The sequence below is a fragment of the Carcharodon carcharias genome (assembly GCF_017639515.1).
Source record: "Carcharodon carcharias isolate sCarCar2 chromosome 35 unlocalized genomic scaffold, sCarCar2.pri SUPER_35_unloc_5, whole genome shotgun sequence".
NCBI lineage: Eukaryota > Metazoa > Chordata > Chondrichthyes > Lamniformes > Lamnidae > Carcharodon > Carcharodon carcharias.
Window position 1 is genome coordinate 866,892 of NW_024470721.1, and position 14,724 is coordinate 881,615.

General features: G+C 51.1%; 2 protein-coding genes across 4 annotated transcripts in view; one reads left to right on the top strand and one right to left on the bottom strand.

The window, feature by feature from the left end:
* Nucleotides 1–1,401, top strand: part of LOC121274258 (SLIT-ROBO Rho GTPase-activating protein 3-like) — a 282,583-nt gene extending 281,182 nt beyond the window's left edge. For all 3 annotated transcript variants that reach the window (XM_041181468.1, XM_041181470.1, XM_041181469.1), the window contains one exon: nt 209–1,401. In XM_041181468.1, coding sequence (XP_041037402.1) covers nt 209–478 — 270 coding nt within the window. In that variant the 3' untranslated portion in view covers nt 479–1,401. The remainder of the gene's footprint in view (nt 1–208) is intronic.
* Nucleotides 1,402–10,853: 9,452 nt separating this feature from the next.
* The window catches only part of LOC121274260 (caveolin-1-like), a 49,797-nt gene continuing 45,926 nt past the window's right edge, over nt 10,854–14,724 (bottom strand). The window contains exon 2 of the mRNA XM_041181471.1: nt 10,854–11,195. Coding sequence (XP_041037405.1) covers nt 10,854–11,195 — 342 coding nt within the window. The remainder of the gene's footprint in view (nt 11,196–14,724) is intronic.

Genomic DNA, 14,724 nt, shown 5'->3' on the forward strand with positions numbered 1-14,724 from the left:
AGCAAAGGGATTGTAGCCCCTCCCAGCTCCCTGCCCCACCGACTCCCCCACATTTGCTTCCTCCCTCTCTCACTAACTCTCACCCCCCCTCACACAGGGATGCCAGCCCTGGGGCCTGGGGCCTGACTGGCTGAGCTGCACTGAGGGCGGGGCCAAAGTCAGAATGAAATGATTTGAATTGGGGGATCTTCGTGTTCTCTCTCCCCAGGAGATCGTGAAGAACATGGATTCAGTTTTCCGGGAGCTCTTGCAGTGCAAGCGTCTCAAGACCAGCGGCGAGGAACCCCAGGACCCCAGCAAAGCTGAAGGCCTCTTGGGCCAGGGGGTCACCCTGCGCAGGAGCAGTAGCGGGGCCTTGGAGAAACCCGCAAGCAAACAAGGCACCCCTTCCAAACCCAGCATGAAGTCCAGGGCCGCTGCCCTCTTCAAATCGTCGGCGGGGGGCACTGCTGATGGGACCCCCAAGGTAACCTCCTGAGGAAGGGTGTGGGCACGGGAGGATCAAGCCAAGAGACTCACTCCAGAGGCAGGAGGGAGCCCAGTGCCATGAGTCCGACCATCCACTGGCGACCCTGCCAGACACTCCGAGGACACACAAATCAACCACCGCTTATCTCTCAGCATGTTGCCAATAGAGACGGCGTTCACAGCAAAGGGATTGTCGCCCCCATCCCCTCCCCCGCGTTTGCTTCCTCCCTCGCTCACCAACTCTCACACTTCCTTGCTCTCCCCCTCCTCAATCCCTCACTCCATCATTCACACCCTCCCTCCCTCCTTACTCCCTCACTCATACCCTCCCTTCTGCCCTCTCTCATTCCTCATTCACTGCTTGTCTCCTTCCCTCACTTACTCACTACCTCCCTCCCTCCTTCACTCATTTGCTTCCACACTCTCTCCCACATTCATTCATTCACTCGCTCCCTCCCTCAGTGACACACACCCTCCCTTCCTCACTCAATCGCTCCCTTCCTCATTCACTCACTCACTACCTCCTCCCTAACTCACTCATTCAATCCTTCTCTCCCTCACTCACTAACTCCCTGCCTCATTTGCTGCCTCCTTCTCTCAGTGACTCACACCCTCCCTCACTCACTCATTCACTCCCTCACTCTCATTCACTACCTCCCTCCCTCTTTCACTCACTCCCTCATTCCTTCCCTCACTCATACATTTAGTCACTATCTCCCTGCCGCTCTATCACCCACCCTCAATCACTCAGTCACTATCTCTCTCCCACTCACTCACTGCCTTCCTCGCTCATTTATTTATTCCCTCCATCCTTCCCTCACTCCTTAACCCGCTCACTCTCCGTCTCACTCGCTCATTCTGTCTCTCCCTCACTCACTTGCTCACGCTATTCCTCACTTTCACACTCACTCAATCTGTCCTCTCTTCCCTCTGTCCCCCTGCCTACTCACCCTCTCCCTCATTCAATCTCTCACTCCTTCACACACTCCCTCATTCAATCTCTCCACTCACTCACTCACCTGCTCATTTACTCAATCTCACTGCTCACTCACTCACTCTCCTCCACTCACTTACTCACTCTAACCCACTCACTTACCCACTCACTCACCCTCACTCTCTCCTTCCCTTAATTAGGTGCGTTTGCAGACGATCATGAGAAATTCCAGCATGGATTCGATGGGCTGATTGGCCTCCCTCACTCCAGAAATTGACCAGGAACATATGACCGGCACCGATCACCGATAGACCCCTCACTGTAACACACGGATATACCCCAGACCCCTCACTGTAACACTCTGATATATCCCACACCCCTCACTGTAACACCCTGATATACCCCACACCCCTCACGGTAACACTCTGATATACCCCACACCCTTCACTGTAACACTCTGATATATCCCACACCCCTCACTGTAACACTCTGATATACCCCACACCCCTCACTGTAACACTCTGATATACCCCACACCCCTCACTGTAACACTCTGATAAACACCACACCCCTCACTGTAACACACTGATATATCCCACACCCCTCACTGTAACACTCTGATATACCCCACACCCCTCACTGTAACACTCTGATATACCCCACACCCCTCACTGTAACACTCTGATATACACCACACCCCTCACTGTAACACACTGATATACCCCACACCCCTCACTGTAACACTCTGATATACCCCACACCCCTCACTGTAACACTCTGATATACATCACAGCCCTCACTGTAACACACTGATATACCCCACACCCCTCACTGTAACACTCTGATATATCCCACACCCCTCATTGTAACACTCTGATATACCCCACACCCCTCACTGTAACACTCTGATACATCCCACACCCCTCACTGTAACACTCTGATATACCCCACACCTCTCACTGTAACACTCTGATATACCCCACACCCCTCACTGTAACACTCTGATATATCCCACACCCCTCACTGTAACACTCTGATAAACCCCACAGCCCTCACTGTAACACTCTGATATAACCCACACACCTCAGTGTAACACTCTGATATACCCCACACCCCTCACTGTAACACTGATATACCCCACCCCCTCACTGTAACACGCTGATATACGCAACACCCCTCAATGTAACACTCTGATATATCCCACACCCCTCACTGTAACACTCTGATATACCCCACACCCCTCACTGTAACACTCTGATATATCCCACACCCCTCACTGTAACACTCTGATAAACCCCACAGCCCTCACTGTAACACACTGATATAACCCACACACCTCAGTGTAACACTCTGATATACCCCACACCCCTCACTGTAACACTGATATAAACCACACCCCTCACGGTAACACTCTGATATACCCCACACCCTTCACTGTAACACTTTGAATTATCCCACACCCCTCACTGTAACACTCTGATATACCCCACACCCCTCACTGTAACACTCTGATATACCCCACACCGCTCACTGTAACACTCTGATATATACCACACCCCTCACTGTAACACTCTGATATACACCACACCCCTAACTGTAACACACTGATATACCCCACACCCCTCACTGTAACCCTCTGATATACCCCACACCCCTCACTGTAACCCTCTGATATACCCCACACCCCTCACTGTAACACTCTGATATATCCCACACCCCTCACTGTAACACTCTGATAAACCCCACAGCCCTCACTGTAACACACTGATATAACCCACGCACCTCAGTGTAACACTCTGATATACCCTACACCCCTCAATGTAACACTGATATACCCCACCCCCTCACTGTAACACGCTGATATACGCAATACTCCTCAATGTAACGCTCTGATATATCCCACACCCCTCACTGTAACACTCTGATATACCCCACACCCCTCACTGTAACACTCTGATATATCCCACACCCCTCACTGTAACACTCTGATAAACCCCACAGCCCTCACTGTAACACACTGATATATCCCACACCCCTCACTGTAACACTCTGATATACCCCACACCCCTCACTGTAACACTCTGATATATCCCACACCCCTCACTGTAACACTCTGATATACCCCACACCCCTCACTGTAACACTGATAGAAACCACACCCCTCACGGTAACACTCTGATATACCACACACCCCTCAGTGTAACACTCTGATATACCCTACACCCCTCACTGTAACACTGATATACCCCACCCCCTCATTGTAACACGCTGATATACGCAACACCCCTCAATGTAACACTCTGATATACCCTACACCCCTCACTGTAACACTGATATACCCCACCCCCTCATTGTAACACGCTGATATACGCAACACCCCTCAATGTAACACTCTGATATACCCCACACCCCTCACTGTAACACTCTGATATATCCCACACCCCTCACTGTAACACTCTGATATACCCCACACCCCTCACTGTAACACTGATAGAAACCACACCCCTCACGGTAACACTCTGATATACCACACACCCCTCAGTGTAACACTCTGATATACCCTACACCCCTCACTGTAACACTGATATACCCCACCCCCTCATTGTAACACGCTGATATACGCAACACCCCTCAATGTAACACTCTGATATATCCCACACCCCTCACTGTAACACTCTGATATACCCCACACCCCTCACTGTAACACTCTGATATATCCCACACCCCTCACGGTAACACTCTGATATACCCCACACCCCTCACTGTAACACTCTGATATATCCCACATCCCTCACTGTAACACTCTGATATACACCACACCCCTCACTGTAACCCACTGATATACCCCACACCCCTCACTGTAACACTCTGATATACCCCACAGCCCTCACTGTAACACTCTGATATACACCACACCCCTCACTGTAACACACTGATATACCCCACACCCCTCACTGTAACACTCTGATATACACCACACCCCTCACTGTAACACTTTGATATATCCCACACCCCTCACTGTAACACTCTGAAATACCCCACACCACTCTCTGTAACACTCTGATATATCCCACACCCCTCACTGTAACACTGATATATCCCCCACCCCTCACTGTAACACTCTGATGATATATTCCACACACCTCACTGTAACAGTCTGATATACCCCACACCCCTCACTGTAACACTCTGATATATCCCACACCCCTCACTGTAACACTCTGATACATCCCACACCCCTCACTGTAACACTCTGATATACCCCACACCTCTCACTGTAACACTCTGATATACCCCACACCCCTCACTGTAACACTCTGATATATCCCACACCCCTCACTTAAAACTGATATATCCCACATCCCTCACTGTAACACTCTGATATATCCCACACCCCTCACTGTAACACTCTGATATATCCCACACCCCTCACTGTAACACTCTGATATACCCCACACCCCTCACTGTAACACTGATATATCACACACCCCTCACTGTAACACTGTGATGTACACCACACCCCTCACTGTAACACTCTGATACATCCCACACCCCTCACTGTAATACTCTGATATACCCCAGACACCTCACTGTAACACTCTGATAAACCCCACACCCCTCACTGTAACACTCTGATATACCCCAGACACCTCACTGTAACACTCTGATATAGCCCACAACCCTCACTGTAACACTGATATACCACACAGCCCTCACTGTAACACTCTGATATACCCCACACCCCTCACTGTAACACTGATATACCGCACACACCTCACTGTAACACTCTGATATATCCCACACACCTCACAGTAACACTCTGATATATCCTACACCCCTCACTGTAACATTCTGATAAAACACACACCCCTCACTGTAACACTGATATACCCCACACCCCTCACTGTAACACTCTGATACACCCCACACCCCTCACTGTAACACTCTGATATACCCCACACCCCTCACTGTAACACTCTGATACACCCCACACCCCTCACTGTAACACTCTGATATATCCCACACCCCTCACTGTAACACTCTGATAGATTCCACCCCTCTGCCTATCCTCTCCAATTCTGCTCTTTGTTGCCTTTATTGCATCTAACGTTTAGCAGTGAATTTGTGAAATTAGTGTTCTAATGAGGCCTACTTCATTTTCGTAAATTCTTTACCTTTATTTGAATTATTATTAAATATAAATCATGTTCTCAGAGCAAGAAATATTTTATTAAAATCACCATCCACATTAATGATGCCTGACTTCAGCACACCAACATCAGTCCAATTATTTGTACAGATATCTCGCTGAGAGAGAGGGACTGAGAGACACCAGTCAGTGTACAGATATCTCCCTGAGAGAGAGAGGGGACTGAGAGACACCAATCAGTGTACAGATATCTCCCTGAGAGAGAGAGGGGACTGAGAGACACCAGTCTGTGTACAGATATCTCCCTGAGAGAGAGGGACTGAGAGACACCAGTCAGTGTACAGATATCTCCCTGAGAGAGAGGGACTGAGAGACACCAGTCAGTGTACAGATATCTCCCTGAGAGAGAGAGGGGACTGAGAGACACCAGTCAGTGTACAGATATCTCCCTGAGAGAGACGGGACTGAGTGACACCAGTCAGTGTACAGATATCTCCCTGAGAGAGAGGGACTGAGAGACACCAGTCAGTGTACAGATATCTCCCTGAGAGAGAGAGGGACTGAGAGACACCAGTCAGTGTACAGATATCTCCCTGAGAGAGAGAGGGACTGAGAGACACCAGTCAGTGTACAGATATCTCCCTGAGAGAGAGGGACTGAGAGACACCAGTCAGTGTACAGCTATCTCTCTGAGAGAGAGAGGGACTGAGAGACACCAGTCAGTGTACAGATATCTCCCTGAGAGAGAGGGACTGAGAGACACCAGTCAGTGTACAGCTATCTCTCTGAGAGAGAGAGGGGACTGAGAGACACCAGTCAGTGTACAGATATCTCCCTGAGAGAGAGAGGACTGAGAGACACCAGTCAGTGTACAGCTATCTCTCTGAGAGAGAGGGACTGAGAGACACCAGTCAGTGTACAGATATCTCCCTAAGAGAGAGAGGGGACTGAGAGACACCAGTCAGTGTACAGATATCTCCCTGAGAGAGAGAGGGACTGAGAGACACCAGTCAGTGTACAGATATCTCCCTGAGATAGAGAGGGACTGAGAGACACCAGTCAGTGTACAGATATCTCTCTGAGAGAGAGGGAACTGAGAGACAACAGTCAGTGTGCAGATATCTCCCTGAGAGAGAGGGGACTGAGAGACACCATTCAGTGTACAGATATCACCCTGAGAGAGAGGGACTGAGAGACACCAGTCAGTGTACAGATATCTCCCTGAGAGAGAGAGGGACTGAGAGACACCAGTCAGTGTACAGATATCTCCCTGAGAAAGAGGTACTGAGAGACAACAGTCAGTGTGCAGATATCTCCCTGAGAGAGAGGGGACTGAGAGACACCATTCAGTGTACAGATATCTCCCTGAGAGAGACGGGACTGAGAGACACCAGTCAGTGTACAGATATCTCCCTGAGAGAGAGAGAGGGACTGAGAAACACCAGTCAGTGTACAGATATCTCCCTGAGAGAGAGAGGGACTGAGAGACACCAGTCAGTGTACAGATATCTCCCTGAGAGAGTGGGGGGACTGAGAGACACCAGTCAGTGTACAGATATCTCCCTGAGAGAGAGGGGACTGAGAGACACCAGTCAGTGTACAGATATTACCCTGAGAGAGAGAGAGACGGAGAGACACCAGTCAGTGTACAGATATCTCGCTGAGAGAGAGAGGGGACTGAGAGACACCAGTCAGTGTACAGATATCTCCCTGAGAGAGAGGGACTGAGAGACACCAGTCAGTGTACAGGTATCTCCCTGAGAGAGAGAGGGGACTGAGAGACACCCGTCAGTGTACAGATATCCCCCTGAGAGAGAGAGGGGACTGATAGACACCAGTCAGTGTGCAGATATCTCCCTGAGATAGAGAGAGGGACTGAGAGACACCAGTCAGTGTACAGATATCTCCCTGAGAGAGAGAGGGACTGAGTGACACCAGTCAGTGTACAGATATCTCCCTGAGAGAGAGACGGGACTGAGAGACACCAGTCAGTGTACAGATATCTCCCTGAGAGAGAGAGAGGGACTGAGAAACACCAGTCAGTGTACAGATATCTCCCTGAGAGAGAGAGGGACTGAGAGACACCAGTCAGTGTACAGATATCTCCCTGAGAGAGTGGGGGGACTGAGAGACACCAGTCCGTGTACAGATATCTCCCTGAGAGAGAGGGGACTGAGAGACACCAGTCAGTGTACAGATATTACCCTGAGAGAGAGAGAGACTGAGAGACACCAGTCAGTGTACAGATATCTCGCTGAGAGAGAGAGGGGACTGAGAGACACCAGTCAGTGTACAGATATCTCCCTGAGAGAGAGGGACTGAGAGACACCAGTCAGTGTACAGGTATCTCCCTGAGAGAGAGAGGGGACTGAGAGACACCCGTCAGTGTACAGATATCCCCCTGAGAGAGAGAGGGGACTGAGAGACACCCGTCAGTGTACAGATATCCCCCTGAGAGAGAGAGGGGACTGAGAGACACCAGTCAGTGTGCAGATATCTCCCTGAGATAGAGAGGGACTGAGAGACACCAGTCAGTGTACAGATATCTCCCTGAGAGAGAGGGACTGAGAGACACCAGTCAGTGTACAGATATCTCCCTGAGAGAGAGAGGGACTGAGAGACACCAGTCAGTGTACAGATTTCTCCCTGAGAGAGAGGGACTGAGAGACACCAGTCAGTGTACAGATATCTCCCTGAGAGAGAGAGGGACTGAGAGACACCAATCAGTGTACAGATATTACCCTGAGAGAGAGAGGGACTGAGAGACACCAATCAGTGTACAGATATCTCCCTGAGAGAGAGAGGACTGAGAGACACCAGTCAGTGTACAGATATCACCCTGAGAGAGAGAGGGGACTGAGAGACACCAGTCAGTGTACAGATATCACCCTGAGAGAGAGAGGGGACTGAGTGACACCAGTCAGTGTACAGATATCTCCCTGAGAGAGAGAGGGGACTGAGAGACACCAGTCAGTGTACAGATATCACCCTGAGAGAGAGAGGGGACTGAGAGACACCAGTCAGTGTACAGATATCTCCCTGAGAGAGACGGGACTGAGAGACACCAGTCAGTGTACAGATATCTCCCTGAGAGAGACGGGACTGAGTGACACCAGTCAGTGTACAGATATCTCCCTGAGAGAGAGAGGGGACTGAGAGACACCAGTCAGTGTACAGATATCTCCCTGAGAGAGAGAGACTGAGAGACACCAGTCAGTGTACAGATATCTCCCTGAGAGAGACGGGACTGAGTGACATCAGTCAGTGTACAGATATCTCCCTGAGAGAGAGAGAGGGGACTGAGAGACACCAGTCAGTGTACAGATATCTCCCTGAGAGAGAGAGAGGGACTGAGAGACACCAGTCAGTGTACAGATATCTCCCTGAGAGAGAGGGACTGAGAGACACCAATCAGTGTACAGATATTACCCTGAGAGAGAGAGGGACTGAGAGACACCAGTCAGTGTGCAGATATCTCCCTGAGAGAGAGAGGGACTGAGAGACACCAGTCAGTGTACAGATATCTCCCTGAGAGAGAGGGACTGAGAGACACCAATCAGTGTACAGATATTACCCTGAGAGAGAGAGGGACTGAGAGACACCAGTCAGTGTGCAGATATCTCCCTGAGAGAGAGAGGACTGAGAGACACCAGTCAGTGTACAGATATCTCCCTGAGAGAGAGGGACTGAGAGACACCAGTCAGTGTACAGATATTACCCTGAGAGAGAGAGGGACTGAGAGACACCAGTCATTGTACAGATATCTCCCTGTGAGTGAGGGACTGAGAGACACCAGTCAGTGTACAGATATCTCCCTGAGAGAGAGAGGGACTGAGAGACACCAGTCAGTGTACAGATATCTCCCTGAGAGAGAGGGACTGAGAGACACCAGTCAGTGTACAGATATCTCCCTGAGAGAGAGAGACTGAGAGACACCAGTCAGTGTACAGATATCACCCTGAGAGAGAGAGGGGACTGAGAGACACCAGTCAGTGTACAGATATCACCCTGAGAGAGAGAGGGGACTGAGAGACACCAGTCAGTGTACAGATATCTCCCTGAGAGAGACGGGACTGAGTGACACCAGTCAGTGTACAGATATCCCCTGAGAGAGAGAGGGGACTGAGAGACACCAGTCAGTGTACAGATATCACCCTGAGAGAGAGAGGGGACTGAGAGACACCAGTCAGTGTACAGATATCTCCCTGAGAGAGACGGGACTGAGTGACACCAGTCAGTGTACAGATATCTCCCTGAGAGAGAGAGGGGACTGAGAGACACCAGTCAGTGTACAGATATCTCCCTGAGAGAGACGGGACTGAGTGACACCAGTCAGTGTACAGATATCCCCTGAGAGAGAGAGGGGACTGAGAGACACCAGTCAGTGTACAGATATCACCCTGAGAGAGAGAGGGGACTGAGAGACACCAGTCAGTGTACAGATATCTCCCTGAGAGAGACGGGACTGAGTGACACCAGTCAGTGTACAGATATCTCCCTGAGAGAGAGAGGGGACTGAGAGACACCAGTCAGTGTACAGATATCTCCCTGAGAGAGAGAGACTGAGAGAGACCAGTCAGTGTACAGATATCTCCCTGAGAGAGAGAGACTGAGAGAGACCAGTCAGTGTACAGTTATCTCCCTGAGAGAGAGGGGACTGAGTGACACCAGTCAGTGTACAGATATCTCCCTGAGAGAGAGAGGGGACTGAGAGACACCAGTCGGTGTACAGATATCTCCCTGAGAGAGACGGACTGAGAAACACCAGTCAGTGTACAGATATCTCCCTGAGAGAGAGGGGACTGAGAGACACCAGTCAGTGTACAGATATGTCCCTGAGAGAGAGGGACTGAGAAACACCAGTCAGTGTACAGATATCTCCCTGAGAGAGAGGGACTGAGAAACACCAGTCAGTGTACAGATATCTCCCTGAGAGAGGGTGGGACTGAGAGACACCAGTCAGTGTACAGATATCTCCCTGAGAGAGAGGGGACTGAGAGACACCAGTCAGTGTACAGATATCTCCCTGAGAGAGAGAGACTGAGAGACACCAGTCAGTGTACAGATATCTCCCTGAGAGAGAGGGACTGAGAGACTCCAGTGAGTGTACAGATATCTCCTTGACAGAGAGAGAGGGGGCTGAGTCCTGAATTGGGGTCTGGCTATCTCCTGTTGAAGGGGTTTCAGCACATTTACCGAGTTTGGACACTTTAACAGAGACGAAGCAGTTTGTGTTCACAGCTCAGGTCCCCTCCCGCTGGGAAGGCGCAGAAGATTCTGCTGGAGTCCGATTCCGGGTTGTTAACTGTCCTTCCTGAGAGCCAGTCGCATGTTGAGCAGGATAGCACCCACCGCGTGGAAGAGGGGGTCACAGATTCCCCGGATACACACCGGGAAGGTGGCCGCCAGGCACTCCAGCCCCAGGAGGTAGCAGCGGAGACAGGGAACTGCGGCCCACACCTGCCAGAAGGAGACCCAGGCGTAAAGGAAGCCCCAGAGCACGGCCATGGGGATCCCGAACAGGGCAGTGAGTATCCGGTAACCCCAGTATCCCGACACGGTGAAGGCCGAGTGACTGTACCTCCACACCGGAGCCAAACTGTACCAGCCCTCTGGCTCGGCAACCACCTCTTCAAACTCCACCTGCGGGAGGGAGGGAGGGAGGGAGGGAGGGGGAGGGAGGGAGGGGGAGAGAGAGAGAGGGGAGAATCAGACAGTGAGGGAGACCGAGAGAGGGAGGGACAGTGAGAGAAGGAAAGAGAGAGGGTTAAAGTGAGCATGAGGGAGGCAGGGAGTGAGAGAGAGAGGCAGAGGGAGCGAGATTTGGAGGGAGAGAGAGAGAGAGAGAGAGAGAGAGAAAATGTAAAAAGTAATCCGTTAACAGCGACATGCCCAGCCCAATTCTGAATTGATCCCTTTGCACCTGATGGTACAGAGTCTCGCTAGGGGGCCTGAGACAACAGACACCCCCTCAGAGTCTTTCACCCAATGGACGTACTCTTCATGTATACCAGCTAATACTGAGACACACATACAGACCGTACATGAGCTGACACTGAGACACACACACAGACCGTACAGGAGCTGACACTGAGACACACACACGGACTCTACAGGAGCTGATACTGAGACACACACACAGACTGTACATGAGCTGACACTGAGACACACAAACGGACCACACAGGAGCTGACACTGAGGCACACACACGGACCGTACAGGAGCTGATACTGAGACACACACACAGACTGTACAGGAGCTGATACTGAGACACACACACAGACTGTACATGAGCTGACACTGAGACCCACACACACGGACTCTACAGGAGCTGATACTGAGACACACACACAGACTGTACATGAGCTGACACTGAGACACACAAACGGACCATACAGGAGCTGACACTGAGGCACACACACGGACTCTACAGGAGCTGATACTGAGACACACACACAGACTGTACAGGAGCTGACAATGAGACACACACACAGACTGTACAGGAGCTGACAATGAGACACACACACGGACTTTACAGGAGCTGACACTGAGACACACACACGGACTTTACAGGAGCTGAAACTGAGACACACACACGGACTTTACAGGAGCTGACACTGAGACACACACATGGACCGTACAAGAGCTGATACTGAGACACACACACGGACCGTACAGGAGCTGACACTGAGACACACACACGGACCGTACAGGAGCTGACACTGAGACGCACACACAGACTTTACAGGAGCTGACACTGAGACACACACACATGGACAGTACAGGAGCTGATACTGAGACACACACATGGACAGTACAGGAGCTGACACTGAGACACACACACAGACTTTACAGGAGCTGACACTGAGACATACACACGGACCATACAGGAGCTGACACTGAGACACACACAGACCGTACAGGAGCTGACACTGATACACACACATGGACCGTACAGGAGCTGACACTGAGATACACTCACGGACCATTACAGGATCTGAGACTGAGACACACACACGGACAGTACAGGAGCTGACACTGAGACACACACACAGACTTTACAGGAGCTGACACTGAGACACACACACAGACTCTACAGGAGCTGACACTGAGACACACACACGGACTGTACAGGAGCTGATACTGAGACACACACACGGACCGTACAGGAGCTGATACTGAGACACACACACGGACCGTACAGGAGCTGATACTGAGACACACACATGGACAGTACAGGAGCTGATACTGAGACACACACATGGACAGTACAGGAGCTGATACTGAGACACACACATGGACCGTACAGGAGCTGACACTGAGACACACACACGGACCGTACAGGAGCTGACACTGAGACACACACACGGACCGTACAGGAGCTGATACTGAGACACACACACGGACCGTACAGGAGCTGATACTGAGACACACACACGGACCGTACAGGAGCTGACACTGAGACACACACACGGACCGTACAGGAGCTGATACTGAGACACACACACATGGACAGTACAGGAGCTGATACTGAGACACACACACGGACCGTACAGGAGCTGACACTGAGACACACACACGGACTGTACAGGAGCTGACACTGAGACACACACACGTGGACCGTACAGGAGCTGACACTGACACACACACACGGACTCTACAGGAGCTGACACTGAGACACACAAACGGACTGTACAGGAGCTGACACTGAGACACACACACACAGACCGTACAGGAGCTGACACTGAGACACACAAACGGACTGTACAGGAGCTAACACTGAGACACACACACACGGACCGTACAGGAGCTGACAATGAGACACACACACGGACTCTACAGGAGCTGACACTGAGACACACACACAGACCGTACAGGAGCTGACACTGAGACACACACACAGACTCTACAGGAGCTGACACTGAGACACACACACAGACTCTACAGGAGCTGACACTGAGACACACACACAGACTCTACAGGAGCTGACACTGAGACACACATGGACCGTACAGGAGCTGATACTGAGACACACAAAAGGACTGTACAGGAGCTGACACTGAGACACACATAGTGATTGTACAGGAGCTGACACTGAGACACACACACGGACCGTACAGGAGCTGACACTGAGACACGGACCGTACAGGAGCTGACACTGAGACACACACACACAGACTCTACAGGAGCTGATACTGAGACACACACACAGACTCTACAGGAGCTGACACTGAGACACACACACGGACCGTACAGGAGCAGACACTGAGATACACACACGGAACGTACAGGAGCTGACACCGAGACACACACACAGACTCTACAGGAGCTGTTACTGAGACACACACATGGACTGAACAGGAGCTGATACTGAGACATACACACGGACCGTACAGGAGCTGACACTGAGACACGCACACGGAATGTACAGGAGCTGACTCTGAGACACACACATGGACCGTACAAGAGCTGATACTGAGACACACTCACGGACCGTACAGGAGCTGACACTGTGACACACACACGGACAGTACAGCAGCTGACACTGAGACACACACACAGACTTTACAGGAGCTGACACTGAGACACACACACAGACTCTACAGGAGCTGACACTGAGACACACACACAGACCGTACAGGAGCTGACACTGAGACACACACACGGACCGTACAGGAGCTGACAATGAGACACACACACGGACCGTACAGGAGCTGACACTGAGACATACACACGGACCGTACAGGAGCTGACACTGAGACACACACAGACCGTACAGGAGCTGACACTGATACACACGCATGGACCGTACAGGGGCTGACACTGAGATACACTCACGGACCATTACAGGAGCTGACACTGAGACACACACACACGGACAGTACAGGAGCTGACACTGAGACACACACACAGACTTTACAGGAGCTGACACTGAGACACACACACAGACTCTACAGGAGCTGACACTGAGACACACACACAGACCGTACAGGAGCTGATACTGAGACACACTCACGGACCGTACAGGAGCTGACACTGTGACACATACACGGACAGTACAGGAGCTGACACTGAGACACACACATGGACCGTACAGGAGCTGACACTGAGCCACACACACGGACTGTACAGGAGCTGACACTGAGACACACACATGGACCGTACAGGAGCT